At 50.2% G+C, this 22953-nt stretch overlaps 3 protein-coding genes across 5 annotated transcripts in view; 1 reads left to right on the top strand and 2 right to left on the bottom strand.

The window, feature by feature from the left end:
- Positions 1-789: 789 nt before the first annotated feature.
- CYP27B1 (cytochrome P450 family 27 subfamily B member 1) lies at positions 790-5456 on the bottom strand. Its single transcript, XM_017865475.1, has 9 exons — positions 4761-5456; positions 3932-4122; positions 3221-3423; positions 2935-3135; positions 2679-2851; positions 2305-2477; positions 2026-2104; positions 1541-1738; positions 790-1197 (listed from the first exon to the last, which is right to left on the bottom strand). The coding sequence occupies exons 1-9, from the start codon at positions 4953-4955 to the stop codon at positions 1084-1086; spliced, it is 1527 nt and encodes a 508-aa protein (XP_017720964.1). The 5' UTR covers positions 4956-5456; the 3' UTR covers positions 790-1083.
- A 965-nt stretch (positions 5457-6421) lies between these two features.
- Positions 6422-10234, bottom strand: METTL1 (methyltransferase 1, tRNA methylguanosine). Its single transcript, XM_017865474.1, has 6 exons — positions 9904-10234; positions 9020-9183; positions 7700-7884; positions 7493-7606; positions 7228-7329; positions 6422-7080 (listed from the first exon to the last, which is right to left on the bottom strand). The coding sequence occupies exons 1-6, from the start codon at positions 10086-10088 to the stop codon at positions 6925-6927; spliced, it is 906 nt and encodes a 301-aa protein (XP_017720963.1). The 5' UTR covers positions 10089-10234; the 3' UTR covers positions 6422-6924.
- Positions 10235-10495: 261 nt separating this feature from the next.
- The window catches only part of LOC108524404 (protein-lysine methyltransferase METTL21B), a 36080-nt gene continuing 23622 nt past the window's right edge, over positions 10496-22953 (top strand). For 2 of the 3 annotated variants that reach the window (XM_017865472.1, XM_017865471.1), the window contains exons 1-4: positions 10623-10821; positions 10937-11048; positions 20746-20855; positions 21093-21266. In XM_017865472.1, the coding sequence (XP_017720961.1) occupies positions 10645-10821; positions 10937-11048; positions 20746-20855; positions 21093-21266 (573 nt within the window). In that variant the 5' untranslated portion in view covers positions 10623-10644. Of the gene's footprint in view, positions 10822-10936; positions 11049-17938; positions 20226-20745; positions 20856-21092; positions 21267-22953 lie in introns of those variants that run through there. The other variant, XM_017865473.1, reaches the window with a different exon arrangement.

Here is a 22953-nt window from a genome sequence, read left to right as displayed (position 1 = left end):
TTTTTGAGACGGAGTCTCGCTCTGTCACCCAGGCTGGAGTGCAGTGGCCGGATCTCCGCTCACTGCAAGCTCTGCCTCCCGGGTTTACACCATTCTCCTGCCTTAGCCTCCCGAGTAGCTGGGACTACAGGCGCCCGCCACCTTGCCCAGCTAGTTTTTTGTATTTTTTAGTAGAGATGCGGTTTCACCGTGTTAGCCAGGATGGTCTTGATCTCCTGACCTCATGATCCGCCCGTCTCGGCCTCCCAAAGTGCTGGGATTACAGGCTTGAGCCTCCTCGCCTGGCCTTGATTTTTTATTCTAAAATTTATGAATATTTAAAACTTTTCAATATAAAAAAGAAGCCAGAGGCCTGGGCAGGGACAGGCCCAAAGATGTCTCTGCCTGAGAACTAAGTGATGGGGCAAACCCACTTAATTGTGGCCAGAGAGCAAAGGAGAGTTGTAAGAAATTGTAAACCAGGCTAGGGCAGATTCACCTTCCTATGGGCAAGACAAAGAAGGAAGGGGGTAGACAGAGCCTACTAAGCTGCTTATCCCTTCCGCCACATGGTTCAGATTCAATCTAAGAACATGTATGGTGTCACCCAGTCAGAGATGGGCCCTGGCAGGGGACATTAAAAACAAATAAGGCTTCACCCTTCCTCTCAAACTGCTTACATGCAAAGAGGAAGGACCAACCAGGTACAGAGCAGATGCACAGTTACTGAGCTTATGCTTTGATAAATGCTTAGCCAGCAGCATCAATGAACACTGTGAAAGCCCAAAAACAGCGGCGGTTGAATCTTTCCTCAGGCTATCCAGCATTATTAGTTAAAATCTGATCTCATCCTTGGGGGATGCATACATGATCGGAAGGGCCAAGCACAGAGAGAGACAATGGTTTTCTCACTTGGCCTACTGAGTCAGGCCAAGTGCATACTTCACACATTGGTCAGGGCTGCCTCACACTTCACTATGGTCATTCTATCTAGTTTGGTCAGATAGGCCTTAGGGGCAGATGTATCTCTTGGTCTTGTGCCTACAAAAAATATTATCCCTACGATGAACGAAAGGGTGATGATGACAGCCTCTTTCCACAGGACTATCTGTCCAAAAACTGTAGGTTGATGCTCCTCTCAGGTACCAGGACAGTCCGGGTCATGGGTCTGATTGGGGCCGCACCTGGCTCAGGCTGCACCTCAAAATGTGTCAGGATCTGGAAAGGGAAGAAGGTGAGCACTACTATGAAAGATATCTATAGTGGGGGGATTGATTGGTAAAGGGCATGCATTATTAGTGTTAGAATGGTCAATGATTGGGTGGCACCTGTGGCCAGTAGGGGACTTCTTGGTTAATAAGGGTGAGGGATTGTGGAAGGGAAAAAATAGTTTGAATACCCTCACTTACACTCTAGGCCTATAATGGGCTTATCATATTTTAGAAGATTCATTCTACCAGGTCTTACATGATTTCCTATGGTTGTCAGGGGAAAGATCTCACAACTTTAGAGGGTTAGGGTCTCTCCAGCCTGGGGAAGGTATAAAATCTAGAGCACTCACCTGGGCCAAAGCCATTTGCAATTCAAGCTCTGCCAGGCGTCTCCCCATGCAGCTGCGCTTGCCAAAGCCAAAGGGAAGAGACGCAAATGGGTGGGGGGTGGGACCCTCCCCCAGCCAGCGAGCTGGACGAAAAGAATTTGGCTCTGGGAACTGGGCAGGGTCCCTTGAAGTGGCATAGTGACACAGAGTGACCAGCGTCTGGTGGGAAGAAAAACAAACTTGTCAGTTTGTGCTCAGAATGGGGGCAGGCATGAATAGGATATTCAGACAGGGACAAAGGCAGGTCCTAGTGGGTGATGGGGAAGTTTTCTGGGGCTACTTTTGGAAGGATCTCTCCAGTGTCCCATTATATCCCAGAAAGGCATATCCTAGAGAGGGGTTAAGGGGAGTGTTTGAAGGGCTTTTAGGAGAGTGCTTGAGAACAGGGCTGGGGCCTAAGATAGTGAGGAATGGCTCAGTAGAAAGGGTGCATAGGCTCTACTCACATTTTTGGGGATAATATAATCACCCACATGAATGTCTTTGTCCGGGACACGAGAATTTCCAGGTACCACAGGGTACAGTCTAGGTTGCAAAGCACAAAATGGAGACAGCAAGGTGAGGCTAGGGGCTGCAGCCCTCTTCTCATTGTTTCCAACTTCCAAACCCTTTTTGACCAGTAGTAGAGTGCCATTTTTCTCTGCTCTCTCCCTGCTTCCATCCACTATTTGCTTCCGCAGCCTTCCTTGGCATTTCCTCTTGTTCCTCCTCTCCTCTCCCCTCACCTTAGCACTTCCTTGACCACTGCCTTCAGCAGGGGCAGTTGGGACAGAACAGTGGCTGGGGGGTGGGCACTGGAGCCAGGGCCCAGGGCAGCTGTGATCTCGGAGTGGAGTGCTGTCTGGACTTCGGGGTGCCGGGAGAGCTCATACAGAGCCCAGGAGAGCGTGTTGGACACCTGAGAAACGTGAAAGCAAGAGAGCTGTTGGGTGTGGGAACCCAGCAGAGGGTGCAGATTATGGAACAGTCTGGGGCTACGGGGTGTTAAGCCAAGCTGATCTACGTGGCCATAACGGATCCCCTGCAACAGAAAAATGGTCCCGGAGTCTGGGGAGGCTAAGCCCTGGAACAGGCTCACAGCACGGAGGGAGAATCTAACCGTGTCCACTCCCGCCAGTAGCAACTCCGTCACATTCCCCAGGATGGACTGGGCAGGCAACTCTTCCTGGAACAGAAAGTGGGTCAGGTGCGCCCCGGATTCCAGGTCCTTATCGGGCTGTCCTCGGTTCCTCATGGCTGCCTCGGCCTCTCGCCGCTCCACGTGCCTCTGAGCTGCGTGGTAGAAGGCACGTGAATACCTCGCTACCCCTCGACATCTTTACATTCCCCCATTCCCACCTCATCCTGTGCCTTACCAAATGCAAACATCTGGTCCCAGTCTCGGCAGAGGCGGCCCCAGGGCCCAGGCACAAGGCGGCGCAGCCAGTGGGGCATCGCCATGGTCAACAGCGTGGACACAAACACGGAGCCCACCGCGCGGATGAAGGTCTCCGTGTCAGGCGGCACTTGAGCTTCCAGGCAGCCCAAGCGTGAGCCCAGCAGAACTGCGGCGATGCCTTATCGGGAGGGGGCGCCGTCAGGGCTCAGGGAGGCTCCGGTAGGGCGCCCCCGACGCCTGCCCAGCTCTGTCCTGGGACTCACCTTCCAGTCCGAACTTGTAAAATTCACCCGCCACGTCCCGAACCAGGGCAGGCGGCCCCGTGCCACGTCCGCGCTGGCGCCTCAGACGCCGCACAAGGTCGCGGACTACGTGGTCCAGGGTTCCGGCGTAGCGGGCGGCCGCTTGAGGCCGGAGGAGGAGTGGGGCCAGGAGACTGCGGAGCCTTTGCCATTCTTCGCCTTCCCTGCAGGGTTGAGGAGAGAGTGCGCATCGGGGAGGTGGGGACGGCTCGACGGGACTGGTTGCAGTGAAGAAGCGCATTCGGCTGCGGTGGCCAGGAAAGGGATTGCGTCTGCCCCCTTGGGGTACAGAAACCTGCACCGGCCTGCGCCTGTCTTCCAACCCCTTTCCTCTTTACTCATTTCCTGCCCGCAGGGGCTGGGGTTCCCGGGTAACTTGAATCACAGAACCTTACATTCATTCCATCCAGATCCTGGTACCCTAACCCAATTCCTCTGGCTCCCCCAGGTCCCAGGATTCTGGTCTCAAATGATAAGGAGGTAGGCGGGGAGTGAGGTTGGGGCTCAACCCGAGTGTGGGGGAAGCAGACTGGGATGGGGACCCCAAGATGACCAAAGGTAGAGTAGGACAGCCAACCTCCCACCATGCCCCTAAATTCGATAGTTTCGGGACCCGCAGCAGGAGAGGGCCGCTGCAGGATGTTTGGCTTTCTGGGGGCAGAGAAGACTCACGCGGTGAGAAGTCCGCAAGCCCGCTGGCGGCGGCGGCGGTGCTCCGTCCAGGGCGAGAAGCTGCAGCGCTCGGGCCGGGGTCCCTCCTGTCGCAGCAGCTCCTCGACGAGTGCAGGAGCAGCCACGTACACGGTGCGCACTGTCCCGAAGCTGGCTAGCCACACTGGTCCGAAGCGCGCGGCGCCCTGCACCTGGGGGAGGGGGCGCAGCGGACACTTGGATACCTGGGCGGGGACTTTCAGCTCGACCTGTGCCCACGCCAAGGGTGTTGACTGGGCTTGGGAAGAGGGAGCTTCTGCTCCTTCTAGGGTGCCCAGCTATTGTATGTCTTTGATACTGCAAACTCCTCCTCTCACTTCCCATCCCTAGAAAGTTTGAGTGCGATGGGCAAAACAGGAACTTTGCGCAAGGCAGACATTCAGGACCTCTCTGATCATCTTGGCCGAGGAGAAATCTCTAAAAGTTCCATGTCTAGATTGTCCATCTCAGGACGAGTTCTCAGTAAACGAAAACGAGCCCCTGTAGCTTTAAGCCGCACGCAGGCGGAGGGTACCGCGTGCTCCCGCCTCCTGCGCACTTGTACTGTATCTGCAGGATCGCCACACCTCAAGCGAGAAAGCGCTTTCCCAGCGCCCTCTGCTAAGAGTCGGGACAGACTCTATGCGGGTCGAGCCACACCATCCCCAGCCTCAACTCGCCTTTTCCTTCATTCATGGGCATCCGTTCTCTCTGGCTCTCCCATATTTGCTCTGCACTAGTCAGTCCTTTTTGACGCTGTCAAAGCCGGTTTCCCCAGCACTCAAGTCTCGGGAAAGGCGTCCCTTCCTACCTGCAGCTCGTGTAACCTCGACAGCCCCCCCTTGCAGAAAAGTTCAGCCAGAAAGCTGGGCGTAGAGGGGCCTGGGATGTCTGCCAAGCTCCGGCGTGCTGAGTCGTACTCTCGGTAGCCTAAGGAGGCGCCCAACTCGGGAGCCCAGCGGACGCGATGGAACACCCTGGAGGCGTACTTGAGGGTCTGGGTCATGGTCTGGTTCCGGGTGCCCGCGAAAGAAAGCGCTTCTCCTGAGCACCTAGTCTGAACTCTTATTTAACCTTTGGGTGAGGTGATGACGCCCCCTCTCCAAGCTCCTCAGCCAATCCCTCCTCCTGAGTGGTCTGTGCTGGGTGTTAGCACCCAGGAACAGTAGGCGGGGCTGGGGCTGACTTCACGATTCCCGTGGGTCTCATGTTGCAATGACCCTCATGGGAGGGAGGGCCTAAGATTTTCCTCCTGGGAGAGTGCCCTAGTCTAGGAGCCTAAAAGTCTCAACCTAGGAAAGGTCATAAGGCTTTTTAGTACGGACTAAGTGACCAAGCTACACTAGTCAGTCTCTGATATTCCCACCACTTCCACCAGGGAGTCCAGCCCCTTTAGGCCCATCCTCAGGAATTCCCCATCTTTCAGCTCCTCCGGGAAGGGAAGCAAGGGAGGCACAGCTGTAACTGTCCCCACATTCTTGGCTCAGTGGGTTGTCTCTTCTCTGCATTATTTTCCTGCACTAGCCACATCTCCCCCTCCTCCTGTACCTAACATATACTGGGCAGATGGCAGATGGGTTAATGGGCTAAAATGGCTCCTAGAACCTCCATTTTTCTTTCTTGAGGATAAGGGGGCCTCTTGGGTGTACAAGCCCACTCCTGCCAGACATGGAAATTTGGGGCTTGAGAAGCAGAAATGAAGAAACTTTTTGTACATTAGTTAAGTTCTAAGATTGTCTCTGGGCTGTTAGAGGAGCTACATGGATGTGGATGTTCTAATTCCCCAGCTGACTCGGTCTCCTCTGGGGGGCTTCCTGGTTAGCAGCCCCTTTCCACTTTCAGCCTCGGAATCCTCCACAGAGCCAGGCATGGTGGCTCATGCCTATAATCCCAGCACTTTGGGAGGCTGAGGCGGGAGGATGGCATGAGGCCAGGAGGTTGAGACAAGCTTGAGCAACACAGCAAGACTGTCTCTACAAAGGAAGTTTAAAAATTAGGCTGGGCATGGCAGTTCATCACTATAATTCCAACACTTTGGGAGGCTGAGGTGGGCAGACTGCTTGTGCTCAGGAGTCTGAGACCAGCCTGGGCAATATAGTGAAACTCTGTCTCTACAAAAAATACAAAAATTAGCCAGGCATGGTGGCACGTGCCTCTAGTCCCAGCTACTTGAGAGGCTGAGGTGGATTACAGGAGCCCGGGAGGTCAAGGCTGCAGTGAGTTATGACTGTGCCACTGCACTCCAGCCTAGTCAACAGACAGAGGGCCTGTCTCTAAAAAAAATTAAAATAAAAGAATCTCTTACAGTTTACCTCTCTGCTCCTTATTCCCTCATTCCCTACTCCAACCCTGTCAGGCTCTGTGCCAGTCAGTCAGATCTAAAGTTCTGGAATTGAAGGTCAACATGAAAAAGGAGAGGGTCTCCACCCCCACACCTTCCCAAGGACTCTCCAGAGACAACATTTAGGGACTAGATTCCCCAGCTCGAGTCTTAAACAGGGAGAGGACAGGAGGATAGCAGAAGGCATATGATACATACTCCACCATTTTCTGAGAAATGGCAGAATGGGCATGTATACACATATACATGTTATCCCAGGATCCACAAAGCAAACAGAAGTGGTAATTGAGCCTAGCAAGCAGTTTAGATAGACTACATTCCTCATTCTAGCTGAGGAGAGATCTCACAAGGAGAAGGGAGAGCAAGACCCCATAGCGTTCCAAAGATTCCCTATGGTCCAAAGTCCTTTGACCATCTCAGTCAGCTGCTTTGTTTTCTGTTGGCAGTGGAGGGACAAGGTGAGAGGAGCCAGGGGTAGTCATGAACACCAGCGGGTTCTGCCCTGGGCAGCTCCCCACCTTCTTTGAGAGAGTACTGTGTCTCAGCTCCAGCAGTCTCAACTGGGAAGACCCAGGACTCCTGCTCTTTTCTCTAGTCCCTGGGAGACGAGGTCCAGCTAAAGTAGAGTAAGCAGTCAGTGACCAGGCAGGCTGGTTTGGGGGGTCACTGCCTGGAGGACTGGATCTTGTATTCTTCGGAAGATGGCTGGGAAATTCTTCCCTCCATTACGTAGAACTTTCTTCCCCTCCTCAGTTGAGGTGCCTAGATGTCCCACAATGGGGTCTTCACTCTGGGAGAAGGAAGGGTCCAATAAGTGCCCACTGTTCAGACTGCCCCTGGCCCTTAGACACCCATCCCATCCTCCTGGCACTGAGCTAAGTTCAAATATAGAACCACTCTGGAAAGGGCCTCCATATCCTGTAGATTCCCTACTCACCAGGTCCTCCAGAGGCACACGCTCAAACAGCGGGTGCTCTTCAAAATGAGTGCACATCCAGTCGTGTAGCTCCAGCACATCGGTTATGGTATATACCAGCCCCTGCATAGGCAAAATCACCCTAGACAGGAGGCTGCATGCAACATCAGCAGCAGCCAGATGATGGGAGTGGTGGTGTGAGTCCCTAAATGCACCACCACTGAATTCTTAGTGAAGGGCCCCTGGATAGGCTACTCACCCCATCCTCCCTCCCATCCCAACTCACCCCAACTCTCAGCACGTAGGCATATTCTGCTAGCAGGGTGGGACTGATGATTCGCCACTTGTGCTTTGTCCGTTTGAAATGTGGGTCGGGGAAGAGGAAGAACATCTTTGTCAGCTGTGAGACAGACACGCACCAACAGGGTTGAGAGAGCCTGGCCTCCATGCCCCCACCTGCCTACCAGCCTAACCCACCAGGGCCCCTCCCCACCTGGCCCTTGTAGAAGAAGTTAGGAAGGTGCTTCATGGCATTGCTGCGGAGACAGGCGATGTTCTGGAAGCCACCTCTGGGAGCTGCGCGTAGGGCCCGAATCCGGTCTTGTACATAGTCTGAGACCTTCACCCGGATCTCCAGACCCAGAATCAATGTATCTGGGAACAGCGGTGACAGTTCCACTGGACATAGAAATAGCAATGGAATCATCAACCATATACTTGTAGGAAGTGCAAAGGGGTCAACACAGGAAAGGAAGCCTCAATCTGCAACTACCAAAGTCCAGAACGGCAAGAGAGGACAGAGATACATATATGGATAGTTTGATGCTGAAGAGGCTGTGGGAGAAATGAAAATTGTCACCAGGACCAGAATGGGAGGGCTGAGAATACATGTATATTTGCCATTGCTATAGAGTTTCCACAGTGTTTTCACACATTGTGTTATTTCATCCTTATAACACTGTGGTAAATTGTGAAGATGAGGAAACTGAGAACTGGAACTTATTTATTTGAGATGGAGTCTTGCTCTGTCGCCCAGGCTGGAGTGCAGTGGCACAATCTTGGCTCACTGCAATCCCTGCCTCTCAAGTTCATGCAATTCTTGTGCCTCAGCCTCCTGAGTAGCTAGTCTTTAACTCCTGGCCTCAAGTGGTTCACCTGCCTCAGCCTCCCAAAATGTTGGGATTACAGGTGTGAGCCACTGTGTCCAGGCAGAATTGGACCTTAAACCAAGGTTTTCTGCCTCTATGTACCATGCTCTTCCTCTCTATCAGAATGTTATCTGTTTGGGACGATCTAAAAATAGGGAGTGGCTTGGCATGCATGGGTGCGACAATACAGACAAAACAAGAGGAACCCAAAAAAACAGGAGAGTGGGGCAGAAGGAATGAGATCTGGCGAGGGAGGGGTAAAGGGGAGGGGAGATGGTAGAATCCCTGAGAAAGACAGTTCAGGATCACTGGCCACAATGGCTAATCTCTGATGCTTGTGCTCACCAGCTCACTGACCCGGTACCTGGCAGGTGAAATGGCTCATGTAGGGATTGACACCATAAAGGACAACACAGGTTTTAAGAAGCATTTAAGGCAGCCCCCTCCACTCTCCAGGGCAAAGGTCACAGACCCAGAGTAGAGGGAAGGTGGAGCCTCTCCATGCAGATGTCACCAGAAAGGGGAAAGGCCTTTCAGACATCATGTCATCCATGCAGATGTCTGGACGAAAGGGGAAAGGCCAATTATGACCCCCCACAAAAGCCGCTGAGGCAGCAGAAACTACTAGGTCTCTTCTCACCCCAGAAAGAGGACCTAAGTGTTACCTAACAGGCCACCATAGCCACAGCCTATGTCTGCAAACTCCACTTGGGCCTGAGCTCTCTTTTCTTTCTTATCCTTTGGGTCATCGTGGCTCTGATTTTGAGTGAGTGGAGCGAAGAACTCTGGGTATAGCTCAGACCAGTCCATCTCCTCTGGCTTCACAGGGCTATTGGAAAGAAGACATAAGAAGCATGAGAAGGTTGGTCACACTATTGCAGAAGTGGTACTGTGAAAGTGTGTGTGTGGGTGAGGGTGGGAGGTAAATGGGAGGAGGGTTTCTCAAAAATTCTGTAACACTGGGCCCTGTGGCCTCTAAGAGGGATAATGGAAACCACCCTTAACTCCCAGTGTGAATCATAGGCCCATCATGAGGCCCATAAACGCTGACCTGCTCAACTCCACTTCTGGCGGTTTATGTGACCCTGGCCGGGTAGCTGCCCTTTCTGGGCCACAAGTTCCCCTTATCCCGAGACTGGCTGCCTAATGCACTGGGATCCTACTTTGTGTTTGTGCTCTGCGGGGAGGGAAGAGAAGGTGCGGGCAGGATTGTGTATATGTTTGCCTTTTGATTAAATCCAACAAACAAAAGCAAAAGATGGAAACGACATTCTGCCTCTATCTGCCTCTATCACTTCAGTCTCTGTAACAATTTATTTCTCTTCCCAAACTTAGCACCGCTACCCAGTCTTAGGCCCGAACGCCACGCCCACTCCCAACCTGCCAACTCCACTCTCGGTCGAATCTCCCGGTCCCACCCCTAAAACTGACGTCACCCATCTGATCCTCCCGGGTCTATCCCAAATCCTCCCAGCAGTCGCAGCACAACTGCTCTCCCGGCTGCTTTGAGAATCCCTCCCTCCTGTCTCTCCCTCTGCCCACTCCTCACTAGCGCAGCGTGTGGTCTGCCATGGGGTTGGAGTGAGCACGTTGCCGGTAGTAGCGCTTCTGGGGCGGCGGGGCCTCTGCTCCGGCCACGTTCCAAGTCTCGGCTGCCATGATCCCAGTCCGGGGTTTCTCTACCAAATCCACGTGGAGGCGCAGGCTAGAGGCGCAGGTTAATGACGCAGCCATGCGCGTTAGGGGCAGTTCCCGCCCCTTAAAGACCCAAGAGCAAATTCGGCTGGGCTGGGCCGGGCTGGGTCGGGAGGGCTGTAAGGAGCGAGTGCTGGAGGGAACCTCCGCATCGTTAGCCTTCAACTGGGAGGGTGAGGCCAGGCCCAGGGACCCAACATTTTCTCTTAGCTTGCTTCTGCCTCGTCTGGGTTACCATCCTGGTTGCAGGCACCTGTGCACCCTACAGGTGAAGGGGGTCTAGAGACCTCGCCTCCTGCAGTAGCATCAGTCTTCGCTCCTCCCCCCTCACTCCCGGTCTCCGACCAGTCCGCCCGGTCTGACTCGTGTGGTCCCGTGTGGGTTTCGCCGCGTGTGCGCTCGGGGCCGGGGCGGGAGGGGCAGCCCCTCATTCCACCTCCAGGAAGTCGAACTGGAGGAAGGAGGGCAAACTCAGGGAGGCGGGGCTCGTGCCACAGGGACACCAAGACGGCTCGCGGCCCCCAGCCTCTACCCCGCTCCGAAGCCGGGATCTGAGCGCCGGCCGCGGTGCCCGGGCACTCCCTTGGCGGGCCGGATGGCGGACCCTGGCCCAGATCCGGAATCTGAGTCGGAATCGGTGTTCCCACGGGAGGTCGGGCTCTTTGCGGACTCTTACTCGGAGAAGAGCCAATTCTGTTTCTGTGGGCATGTGCTGACCATCACGCAGAACTTTGGGTCCCGCCTCGGGGTGGCGGCGCGCGTGTGGGACGCGGTGAGGAGTGGGCTGCGCCGGGTGAGGGTCCGTGGGAGGTCCAGATCCCGGACTCTGCCTCTCCCATAAGGAGCCATCCTCACGACTGTCTCTTTCTCTCTCTTTTCTCCCGTAGGCCCTGAGCCTGTGCAATTATTTCGAGAGTCAAAATGTGGATTTCCGAGGCAAGAAGGTGATCGAACTGGGTGCGGGGACAGGCATCGTGGGGATCTTGGCAGCGCTGCAGGGTGCGTGAGCTGGCTTTGTGGCGGGAGAGAGTGGGGACCCAGGGGCGCGGAGAAATGGTCACATCGTGGATCCTTGGGGGAGAGGGGAGTACTTTGGGCCCCGTCCAACCCCTTCTTTTTAACAAACTTTTTTTTATTTGTTTTTGTTTTGGCGCCTACTTCTGTATGCCAGACAGCGGGAATTGCCTGTCAAAGCACCTAGGGTGGGTGATTGGGAAGGGCAGGAAATAAAACTCAGGCAGGCCTATAAGAAGGAGTTGTTTCTATCGTGTGGCTCTCTTTTTTAGTTTTTATTTTTTTGAGACGGAGTCTCACTCTGTCGCCCAGACTGGACTGCAGTGGTGCTATCCCCACTCGCTGCAACCGCCGCCTCCCGGGTTCAAGCAATTCTCATGCCTCAGCCTTCCAAGTAGTTGGGATTACAGGCTTGCACTACCATACCCGGCTAATTTTTGTATTTTTAGTAGAAGACAAAGTTTCACCATGTTGGCCAGGCTGGTCTCGAACTCCTGACCTCAGGTGATCCAACTGCCTTGGGAGGCACCTGGGATTACAGGCATGAGCCACGACACCCAGCCTTGTGTTGCTCTTTGTGATTTTATGGAGAATGCTATCACTTAAAAGCGCCTTGGCTTTGAAGATGGTTTTCTGTCAAGATGCACATATGGGGGTACTCTGTAGGGAGACTTGCGGACATTAAACTTCGTGAGTGCTTTATAACTTTATTATGAATATGTTTCAGATTCCTTAGTTTTTTATTGCTAAGAGAAACAAGCTTATGAGTTTCCAAGGGTTAGGATGTGTTTTGTAGGAAGCGGGGGTAGAATTAGACACTGCAGACTTGGAAAAGGAAAAGGTAAGGAAAAATTTGCTTCTCTTTTGTCAAGAACCAAAAACTACAGAGGAAACAGTTTCACAAATTATAATCTAATGGGCAGACAAAACCTCAAACTGAAAGCACTCATTTAAAAATTCTTACAATGTCATCTCTCTAGGAATGTAAATTAACATGTATTTGTTCATAGGGACAGAACTAGGTCATATTAAGGGAAGTCTAGCCGGGTGCAGTGGCTCATGCCTATAATCCCAGCACTTTGGGAGGCCAAAGCGGGTGGATCACCTGAGGTCAGGAGTTTGAGACCAGCCTGACCAACATGGTGAAACCCCGTCTCTACTAAAAATACAAAATTAGCTGGGTGTGATGGCATATGCCTGTAATCCCAGCTACTTGGGAGGCTGAGGCAGGAGAATCGCTTGAACCCGGGAGGTGGAGGTTGCAGTGAGCTGAGATCGCACAATTGTACTCTAGCCTGGGCAACAAGAGCGAAACTCTGTCTCAAAAATAAAAAAGGGAAGTCTTTCCAGAGGCAGGCATTCATTCTTCTATTAATTCAACCAAAATGTATTTCAAGTCCCCTATGTACCAAGAATCATGCTAGGTATTGGGGATTCAACAATGAGTAAGACAGATTTTCTCTCCCCAAGGAGCTTATGGTCTAGTGAGGGAGACAGAGGATGATGTCATATAACAAGAACTCTGGTGAGGTATGCATGGAGCCTGTGGACATGCTCTGTCCATGTCTACCATGACTCCCTGGGAATCCATCAAGGAAAGCTCTGTCAGGTGAGGAGGAGGTGAACAGTGTGAACACAGCAGGCTCAGAAACAGTGGAGGGTGCCAACAGCAGTTTTTGCATGAAGCATGGGTGGATGCAGGCAGTTACGCTAAAAAGGGGAGAAAAGGCATGCGGTGTGGATGGGAATACCTAGCTTCACTTGCTCCCAGACTGGCTGCTCCTTCTTTGCCTCCTATTTTGCTGTCAAGTCAGAAAGCTGGATGTCATCTTGTCCCTCACTTTCTCTCCTCACATTCCAGCAATCATCCAGTCCTATGAGTTAAATGTTCTCTCTCTCTTTTTTTTTTTCTTTTTGAGGCAGAGTCTCACTCTGCCCCCCAAGCTGCAATGCAGGGGCATGATCTCGGCTCACCACAACATCTGCCTCCTGGTTCAAGCGATTCTCCTGCCTCAGCCTCCCGAGTAGCTGGGATTATAGTCATGTGCCACCATGCGTCACTAATTTTTGTATTTTTAGTAGAGACGGAGTTTCGCCATGTTGGCCAGGCTGGTCATGAACTCCTGGCCTCAAGTGATCTGGCTACCTCAGCATCCCAAAGTGTTGGGATTACAGGTGTGAGCCACTGCACTGAGCCAGGTTATATGCTTTTAATACTTCCCCAGTTGTCTGCTCCTCTTTTCGTCATCTCTGGTTCAGGCCACTGGCATCTCTTGCCTGAATTTTCACAAGAGTCTTCAAGCTTCTTCTGGGAAAGTGTGACATACCCGACTAGATCTTGTGACCTTCCCCCACCTAACCCACTTCTCCCTCAGACTTCCCTATGTCAGTGAATCAAACCACCGTGCACCCAGTGGGAAACCTAGACATCACTTTTGACACAACCTTCTTTCTCACCTACATATCCATTATTCAATTTATCTCCTAAAAATCTCTTAAATCTTCTCATGTTTTTCCATCTCCACTGACAGCTCCCCAGTCCAAACCACCACAATCACTTGCCTGGACTACTACAACAGCCACACTGGTCTTCCTGCTTTGACTCCTTGTCCTCTCCTAGACCTCTGCTCTTCCACCCAGGGGTCAGAGTGATCTTTTCAAAATAAAACTGTAATCGTGTATTCCCGCCCCAAACTTTCAGTGGCTTCATGTTGCTTTCAGGATAGAACCAACATCTATGGCATGGCCTCCAAGGTCCTGCCTCCTTCTTTCTGTGCCTCTTTCTCTCTTGTTTTTCTTGGGCTGCCTGTTGCCCGTCCATCAGTTCCTCAAACCTACTCTGATGTTCCCTTCCTTGGGAACTTCACCCAGGCTTACTTTCTGTCTGAAACTTTTCACCATTTTCTTAATGCATATGCATCCCTCCTTCCTCAGCTCAAACATCACTTCGAAGGGAAGGCGTCCTTGGCACTCCCACTCCTAGGCTAACCCAGACCCTCCTAGTACATACACAACTGTGCTAACTGGGCTAATTTTAACTTTGTTAACATTGACCTTAGTTGGGTCCTAAGTGCTTCCCAGCTAGCCTGGTACATTCTCTTGTTCACTTTTTCTGCCATTCTCCTGAACAACTGTTTCTTACCTTCTTATTCCTCAAACCTCCAAATGCCTCCTCTGCCATCTGCCATACCTGATGACTTTGCTTCCTATCCCTTTATTTTATTTTATTTTTTGAGATGGAGTCTCACTCTGTTGCCCAGGCTGGAGTGCAGTAGTGCAGTCTTGGTTCACTGCAACCTCTGCTTCCCAGGTTCAAGCTATTCTCCTGTCTGAGCCTCCCAAGTAGCTGGGATTACAGGCACGCACCATCATGTCTGGCTAATTTTTGTATTTTTAGTAGAGATGGGGTTTCACCATGTTGGCCAGGCTGGTCACGAACTCCTAACCTCAGGTGATCCACCTGCCTTGGCCTCCCAAAGTGCTGGGATTACAAATGTGAGCCACCGTGCCTGGGTGTTTCCTATCTCTAATGATTGCTTCTGTTTTCTCTGAAAATGTCCGCATATTCCTATCACAACATCTACTTATGTAACTACACCTGCATCTGTGTGCAGTGCCTTCTCTCTTGTTACCATGGATGAACACACTATGCTAGCTCAGGTCAAGCCCCCCACTTGTCACAAGACCCCAAACCTTTCTGCTTACTCAAAGACGTTGTTCCAGTAACACCCACCCCCATTTCTCCTGCATTCTCAGTTTTTCCTTTTCTTTGGATCATTCCATATATAGCAATATATGGAATATAAAATGCATATAAATATGATATGATTTATCCTATTTCAGAAAAAAACTCTTGATCCTACATCTCTCTCCAGCTATCACTCCATTTCTATGCTCCATTTAAAAAAAAAAACTCAAAAGAGTTAATATTCGGTGTCTAGTTCCTCTCCTCCTATTCTTTCCTTAAACCATTCTGATCAGATTTTCACTCCACTGTGCCCCCTTTAATCCATTTGTTTTAGTTAAAGTCATGAGCCTCATTTCCAACTCCAGGTTGTTAAATGCAGGAGTCAGTTATCAGCCTACCTTTGTTGACTTTGTATTTGATGCTGACACTCCCTCCTCCTTGGAACAATTCCTTTGGTTTCTAGGGGACCACACTTCTGGTTTCTGCTTACCTGGCAGGCACTCCCTTTCCATGCTCTCTTGTTGGTTCTTTTTCATCTTCACAACTGAAAATGTGAGTGCCCCAGGGCTCAGGGGCAGTCCTTTGATCCCCTCCTTTTCTTGTTTACCTCACTCCTGAGCAGCCCATCACGTCATGCCTTTAAATGCCCTGTTGAAGCCGGGCACGATGGCTCATGCCTGTAATCCCAGCACTTTGGGAGGCTAAGATGGGTGGATCGCCTGAGGTCAGGAGTTCGAGACTAGCCTGACCAACATGGTGAAACCTCATCTCTACTAAAAATACAAAATTAGCTGGACGTGGTGGCAGGCACCTGTAATCCCAGCTACTTGCGCGACTGAGGTCGGAGAATCGCTTAAACTTGGGAGGTGGAGGCGGAGGCGGCAGTCAACCAAGATTGTTCTACTGCACTCCAGCCTGGGCGACAAGAGCGAGACTCCGTCTCGAAAAAAAAAAAAAAAGCCCTGTTGGTGATCATGACTCTAAGACTATCCCATTTCTATCTCCAGACTTGCTTGCATAACCTAGTGCCTACTCAGTATCTTCATGTGGTTGCCTGATGTGATATAGATGTCTATGTCAAACTTAATGTGCTCAGAAAATGAACTCATGATCTTCCTGTCCAAATTGCTCCTCCTGCAACCTTCCTCATCTAAGTGAGTGGCAATTTGGTCTTCTAGTTGGTCAGGCCAAACACCCAGAATCCTGAGCTTTTTTTTTTTTTTTTTTTTTTTTTTTTTTTTTTTTTTTTTTTTTGAGACAGGGTCTCGCTCTGTTGCCCAGGCTGGAGTGAAAGTGGCACAATCATGGCTCACTAAGGCCCTGACCTTTCAACCTCCCAAGGCTCAAGCGATCCTCCCACCTCAGCCTCCCAAGTAGCAGGGACTACGGGCATATGCCACCACACCCAGCTAATTTTTGTATTTTTTGTAGAGACGAGGTTTTGTCCTGTTGCCCAGGCTGGTCTCAAACTCCTGGACTCAAGCAATCATCTCGTATTGGCCTCCCAAAGTGTAATCCAAAGGGATTACAGGTGTGAGCCACCGTGCCTGGCCCATCCCAAGCTTTTCTGTCTCTCTGATATTTCATATCCAATCTGTTGGCAAATCCTGTTGACTCTACCTTCAAAATATATTCAGGATCTGACCATTTCTTAGCAATTGCTACTGCCCTGCTTTAAACCATCATCATCTCTCACCTGGGTCATTGCCATCACCTCCTAACTGGTCTCCTAGTTTCTGACCTTGCCCTCCTGTACTCTTCTCATCACAGCAGCCAGTGTGCTCCTCCTAAAGCATGCCAGCACGTGCCATTCTTTTTTTTTTTTTGAAACGGAGTCTTGCTCTTGTAGCCCAGGCTGGAGTGCAATGGCGTGATCCCTGCTCACTGCAACCTCTGCCTCCCGGATTCAAGCGATTCTCCTGCCCCAGCCTCCCAAGTAGCTGGGATTACAGGCGCCCGCCACCACACCTGGCTAATTTTTTGTATTTTCAGTAGAGACGGGGTTTCACCATTTTGGTCAGGCTGGTCTGACCACTCAATTTAAAATTACAATTTAAAATTAAAAGTTGCTAAGACTTTGTCCTCTATGCCCTGAGGTCTCTGGACCTTCCAGGTAGGAGCTGAGAATGCTTGGTTGGTCCACTCTAACTTGCATTTCTCCCCATCCCTCAAGCAATTCTTATCCCCCTTTCCTGCTTGGGGCTTCACCATGGCATATATTATCATCTGATGTACAGTGTATTTTATTTTATTTATTTTGGCTGTTGTTATCTGTTTCTTGCCACTGGACCATAAGCTCTGTGAGGGGGTATTCTTATCTTGGTTCATCATTATGTTCTCAGCACTTGGCATATAGGCACATAATAAATACGAATGAATGAATAAATGAATGGATGGATTCCTAGTACTTCTTGCTTCTCTTTCTATCATAGTCATCATGATTATGATGCAGTACCTAGTGTGTCTCTACCTCTAGAATGAAACAAAGAAAGCTGCGTTATTGTCTTGCTCACCTTATACACCCAGCACTTAGTAGGTGCTCCAAATTATATGTACTGCATGAATGAAGATTTCTGAGATGCTAATCTGACCATCTTCACCCCTGTTTCTGCCCTTAAAGCCTATTGCCCTCAGTATCAAACCTGAATCTCCTTAGCATGTCATAATCACTTTCCCCTTATCTCATGTCTTGACACTTTTCTCCCCCTTCCATATCCTCTAAGATCCAGCCTTTCTTGAATATGCCATGCTCTCTCACTCCCAGGCCTTTGTACTCACTGTTCTCTTCTTGGAAAGCTCCACCTGACTAACTCGTCCTTTAGGGCTCAGCTGAGGTCACATTTTCTGGGAAGTTTTCCAGACCCTTAAGGCGAGCTTGTGTCAGTGGGGGTGAGTGCAGAACCCATCTCCAGCTTAGTCCTGCCCAGGCTTCTGCTGACATCTGATTGTTGTGTGTTGGCCAGAGAGGTTGAAGATTAGCTCAGAGAGAATGTTGATGTTGTAGAATGTAGGGTAATAAGAATAGCAGTGGGTGAAATGGAGGTTGAAGCAACTAAAAGCCAGCGTGGGCTCCAGGCTGTCAAGACATTGTCCTCTGTGCTCTGAGGTCTCCGGACCTTCCACGCAGGAGCCAAGAACCCTTGGTTGGTCCCTCTGACTTGCATTTTTCCTCCTTCCTCTCTCTCAGGGGGGGATGTTACCATCACTGACCTGCCCCTGGCCCTAGAACAGATCCAGGGCAACGTCCAGGCCAATGTGCCAGCTGGAGGCCAGGCCCAGGTACGTGCCTTGTCCTGGGGGATTGACCATCATGTCTTCCCTGGAGACTATGACCTGGTGCTGGGGGCTGATATCGTGTACCTGGAACCCACCTTCCCTCTGCTGCTGGGGACCCTCCAACACCTGTGCAGGCCCCATGGCACCATCTATCTGGCCTCCAAGATGAGAGAGGAGCACGGGACAGAGAGCTTCTTTCAGCACCTCCTGCCCCAGCATTTCCAACTGGAGCTGGTTCAGCGGGATGAGGATGAAAATGTCAACATCTATAGGGCCAGGCACAGGGAACCAAGACCTGCTTGACATCACCCCTGCTGTTCTTCTCAGTCTCTTGCCCTAATGAAGGAACTGGGTATCTCAAAAATCATATTTCCAGAGCCACAAACACGAAGACCAAAAAGGATGGATTTCCCTGGCCTCTCTCACTTTCTTCCTTCCCTCTTTGTTACCCCAGATACTCTTGGGCAGGTGCAGTGAGGGGCCTGCTTACCAGGAATCCCAGAGCTCTGGCAGCACTAGTGTTAGAACACTAAGGAGGTTCCTGGCTCCTGTTTTCAGAAGAGGAGGATGGTAAGGTATCTAGGATTTTTAGGGGCTAAGGCAGGTATATGGGATATGAGAGCAGTGGTTGTAGAGAGACTGTCACTGATCACTTCCATTCCTGTTGCTGTTTATACAGAATGGACTTAAAAAAAAATTCTATGGGATTTTTTTTTTTCTTTTTTTTGAGACAGGGTCTCTCTCTGTCACCCAGGCTGGAGTGCAGATACATGATCACAGCTCATTACAGCCTTAACCTCTCAAGGCCCAGATGATCTTCCTGCGTCAGCTCCCCAAGTAGCTGGGACTAGAAGCATGAGCCATCACACCCAGCTAATTTTTGTATTTTCAGTAGAGAAGGGTTTCACCATGTTGCCCAGGGTGGTCTCAAACTCCTGGACTCAAGTGATCCACCTGCCTTGCCTCCCAAAGTGCTGGGATTACAGGTATGGGCCACTGCGCTAGCCCAGGATTTTGTTTTTGTGTTTGTTTTTTGTTTTTGAAGAAAGAATTAAGCCTTAAAAATCTGTTGTGCAAGAACTCAGCTTTTGCTCAGGAGCTGAGAAGGAAGAAGCCTCAAACCACCTGTTTCCTGCTTTTTAGAGATAGAATCTGGTGGAACCATGGCTCTAACCGAGTCAAGTCCTCCTAGCTCCGAAGCTAAGGCTGCAGAGCTGTCCTTTGGACTGTAGTTTCTTCGTGCTTTCCGGAGTTAGAGCCTTGATCACAGAACGTCATGCTGTGCAGAACACTGGACTCAGTACTAAGTTCTTTTCATCTTTGATTTTTCTTTAGCTTCATCAGTCCTTCCTTCCTAATCTGTAATCCCCTGAAGCCTAACACAGTTCCTAATGTGTTTTGCCTTCACCTCTTTTCTCTTCCCACATTGGTACTTCTGGTTGGGGCTCTCTTTACTTACTGCTTAGGCACATAGTCACCTTCTTTGGACTCCCTGCCTCCATGCTTTCTCCTTCAGTCCATTCTGCAAACTCTTGGGATCTTCCAAAATTAGCTCTGATTAGCTTTCACTGCCTATAGAAGCAAGAACAAGCTCCTCTGCTTGGTACTTAGTCTGTGTCCATGTTATACCAAATTACCTTCCTATTGCATTTCCTACTCCTTTGCTACATGTATTGGACCTCTGGCCAAATTACAAAAGATGTACTCTTTGTTCTCTAAAACCACACTAAAGTGTCCTGACTTCTTTCTCACTCTTTATGATAATCCTCTGCCTGAAAGGCTATTGCCACCTGTCAAAATCTTCATTATTCTTTGCCTCTTTCCTGAGCCCCTTGCTTGAATGTGATTTCTTTCTCCCTGAGACCCTTTAACTGTTTGTTCGTCTTATGGGACCTTAATTTGTCTTGCATGGACATTTTTGATTTTCATTTTCTCACCATTAAATTACCTTGGAGGGTAGGGCTGTGATTTACTCATGTCTAATCCTCAGAAGCCTAACACAGTTCCTGGCACACACAGATATTGTGCTCATTCAATAAATATTTACTCGCTTTTTTAAATGGATTCCACCCCTGCCTTTCTAGGTGACCTTGGACAAATTCCAGAACCCACTCACCAACTACACAAGTTTGTTGTGAGTCATAAATGGATAATGAATATAAACGCGCATTGAAAATAAACATAAAATGTTACCCACATTTCTTGTGTTGTTGTTTTGTGACAACTTTATTTCTTGGTTTCTGTTATTTTACCTGGGGTGGGAGGTGGGGGGTAATTCCCGTATGAAATGTGTAGTCTCAGGCTGCGCGTGGTGGCTCACGCCTGTAATCCCAGCTCGGGATTTGGGAGGCCGAGGTGGGCGGATCACGAGGTCAGGAGATCGAGACCATCCTGGCTAACACGGTGAAACCCCGTCTTTACTAAAAATACAAAAAGTTAGCTGGGTGTGGTGGCGGGCGCCTGTAGTGCCAGCTACTCGGGAGGCTGAGGCAGGAGAATGGCGTGAACCCGGGAGGCGGAGCTTGCAGTGAGCCGAGATCGGGCCGCTGCATTCCAGCCTGGGCGACAGAGCGAGACTCGAAAAAAGAAAACCAAAAAACAAATGTGTAGTCTCAAGAAATCAAGTAGAGGAGGATTGTGTTCCTCCGGCCAGCAGGTGGCACCATCCTCGTTTGGTGCGTTCCGCTGGAGAATTGTGGCCCTTCCGCCGCGCCGTAGGTTTGTCGCCTCACCTTTGCGCCCGCCGGAGGGAGTTTACTGCGGCCGGGGAGATGTCGCTGCTGCGGTTACTGCGTGTGTTCCTGGTCGCGCGGACCGGGAGCCACCCGGTGAGAAGTCCTGGTCCTGGTACCGACCTGCTTTCCCTGTAGCTCTCCTGTGCGCCTGTACCTTTCCCTTCCTCCCAACCCCGTTTGACTCCATCCCACCTTCCCGGACAGCATTTCCTCTGCCCAGTCCAGTCCCGGTGCATCCCCGTTTGCACACCGTCCACTCGCTGCCAGTGTACCCTCCACACTCTGGAGTTTGCTGCTTCCTGCCTCTCATCCCTTTCTTATCCCATCCAGGTTGGGTCTCTTCTGCGTCAGTCGCCCCAGCCACGGCACACATTTCATGCTGGGCCCCGTCTGTCTGCCTCGGCCTCCAGCAAGGAGCTCCTCATGAAACTGCGGCGGAATACAGGCTACTCCTTTGTAAATTGCAAGAAAGCTCTGGAGACTTGTGGCGGGGACCTCAAACAGGTGTGTGTGTGAAGGGGTGCAGGGCAGAGTACTAGAGCTCGACTTCAGACTCTTGGAGCGGTCACGCTGGGGAGCGTGAAGTTAGACCTGCTCTCCAGTGACCATAATGGCACAGCCCTAAGTGGAAATCCGGCTTAAATGACAACCTTGGCCTTCACTTTGTCTTATTTGGAAGCAATTGAGTATCCCAGGATTAACAAGCCAGACTGTTATGGTGTTTCTTGTTACCTGGAGCTGAAAGGGTTTGTGTGAGCTTTACAGTCAGATCAATCAGGAGTCACATTGTGGTGCCCCCCCCCCGCAGTCTGACTTTAGGCATATATGTATATGTATATATATATATATATATATATTTTAGACGGAGTCTTGCCTTTGTTGCCCAGGCTGGAGTGCAATGGCGCGATTTCGGCTCACTATAACCTCCGCCTCCCGGGTTCAAGCGATTCTGCTGCCCCAGCCTCCCTAGTAGTTGGGATTACAGGCGTGCGCCACCACACCCGGCAATGGTTTTTTTTTTTTTTTTTTTTTTTTTTTTTTTTTCTGTATTTTTAGTAGAGATGGGGTTTCACCGTGTTGGTTAGGCTGATCTCGAACTCCTGGCCTCAGGTGATCTGCCCGCCTCGGCCTCCCGGAGTGATGGGATTAAAGGAATGAGCCACCGCGCCGGGCTGACTTTAGACATCTTAACCTTTCAGAGTTGTGTAATTTTTGTCTGTGCAGCTATGCGTCTCTTAACCAGGAAGATACATTCTGAGAAATGGCGTCGTTAGGAGATTTTGGCTTACGCACGTCATAGAGTACTTACACAAACCTAGATAGTGTATTGTACTGCAGCCTGGGTTATATGGAATAGCTAGCTGCTCCTAGGCTGCAAACCTTTACAGAATGTTACTGGACCGAATACTATAGGCAATTGTAACACAGTGGTAAGTATTGTGTATCTAAACATGGAAAAAGTACAGTAAATAGGCATAAAACATAAAAAATGATACATCTCTATAAGGAACTTATAGGGAACTTATGCATGGAGCTTACAGGACTGGAAGTTGCTCTGGGTGAGTCAGTGAGTGGTTAGTGAATAAGAAGGCCTGCCTTAGGACACTACGGTACACTACAGTGGACATTAAAACAGTACACGTATGCTACATTAAATTCGTAAGAAATTTTTTCTTCGATAATAAGTTAACCTTAGTTTAAGGTAACTATTTTATAAACTTTTAACATGTTTTAAACTTTTGGACTCTTTTGTAATAACAGTGTAAAACACATATTGTACAGCTGTGCCAAAATATTTTTCTTTATGTGCTTATTCTGTGAGCTTTTTTCTGTTTTTAAAATTTTGAACCTTTTTTGACTGGGCGTGGTGGCTCATGCCTGTAATCTCAGCACTTTGGGAGGCCAAGGTGAGCAGATCACCTGAGGTCAGGAGTTCAAGACTAGCCTGACCAACATGGAGAAACCCCGTCTCTACTAAAAAGGTATAAAATTAGCCGGGTGTGGTGGCGAGGGCCTGTAATCCCAGCTACTTGGGAGGTTGAGGCAGGGGAATTGCTTGAACCCAGGAAGTGGAGGTTGTGGTGAGCCAAGATCACGCCATTGCACTCTAGCCCGGGCAACAAGAGTGAAACTCCGTCTCAAAAAAAAATTCAAACTTTTTTTTAATTGAAATATCTTTTTTTTTTTTTTG

Source organism: Rhinopithecus bieti, unplaced genomic scaffold, assembly GCF_001698545.2.
Source record: "Rhinopithecus bieti isolate Rb0 unplaced genomic scaffold, ASM169854v2 scaffold_83003, whole genome shotgun sequence".
NCBI classification, from domain to species: domain Eukaryota; kingdom Metazoa; phylum Chordata; class Mammalia; order Primates; family Cercopithecidae; genus Rhinopithecus; species Rhinopithecus bieti.
Note: the sequence above shows the minus strand (reverse complement) of the source record. Positions and strands in the feature narration are given on the sequence as shown.

What these genes read in the sequence shown, in the direction of transcription:
- METTL1 (XM_017865474.1), bottom strand. Translation starts at nt 10,088, where the DNA reads ATGGCTGCGTCATTAACCTGCGCCTCTAGCCTGCGCCTCCACGTGGAT. An exon ending in TGGCTATGGTGGCCTGTTAG is followed by an intron (nt 7,885 to 9,019) that starts GTAACACTTAGG and finishes TTCTATGTCCAG; the next exon opens with TGGAACTGTCACCGCTGTTC. An exon ending in GTGTGCCTCTGGAGGACCTG is followed by an intron (nt 7,081 to 7,227) that starts GTGAGTAGGGAA and finishes TCCTTCTCCCAG; the next exon opens with AGTGAAGACCCCATTGTGGG.
- CYP27B1 (XM_017865475.1), bottom strand. Translation starts at nt 4,955, where the DNA reads ATGACCCAGACCCTCAAGTACGCCTCCAGGGTGTTCCATCGCGTCCGC. An exon ending in CGAGGTTACACGAGCTGCAG is followed by an intron (nt 4,123 to 4,760) that starts GTAGGAAGGGAC and finishes CCCCTCCCCCAG; the next exon opens with GTGCAGGGCGCCGCGCGCTT. An exon ending in ATTATATTATCCCCAAAAAT is followed by an intron (nt 1,739 to 2,025) that starts GTGAGTAGAGCC and finishes TCTTCCCACCAG; the next exon opens with ACGCTGGTCACTCTGTGTCA.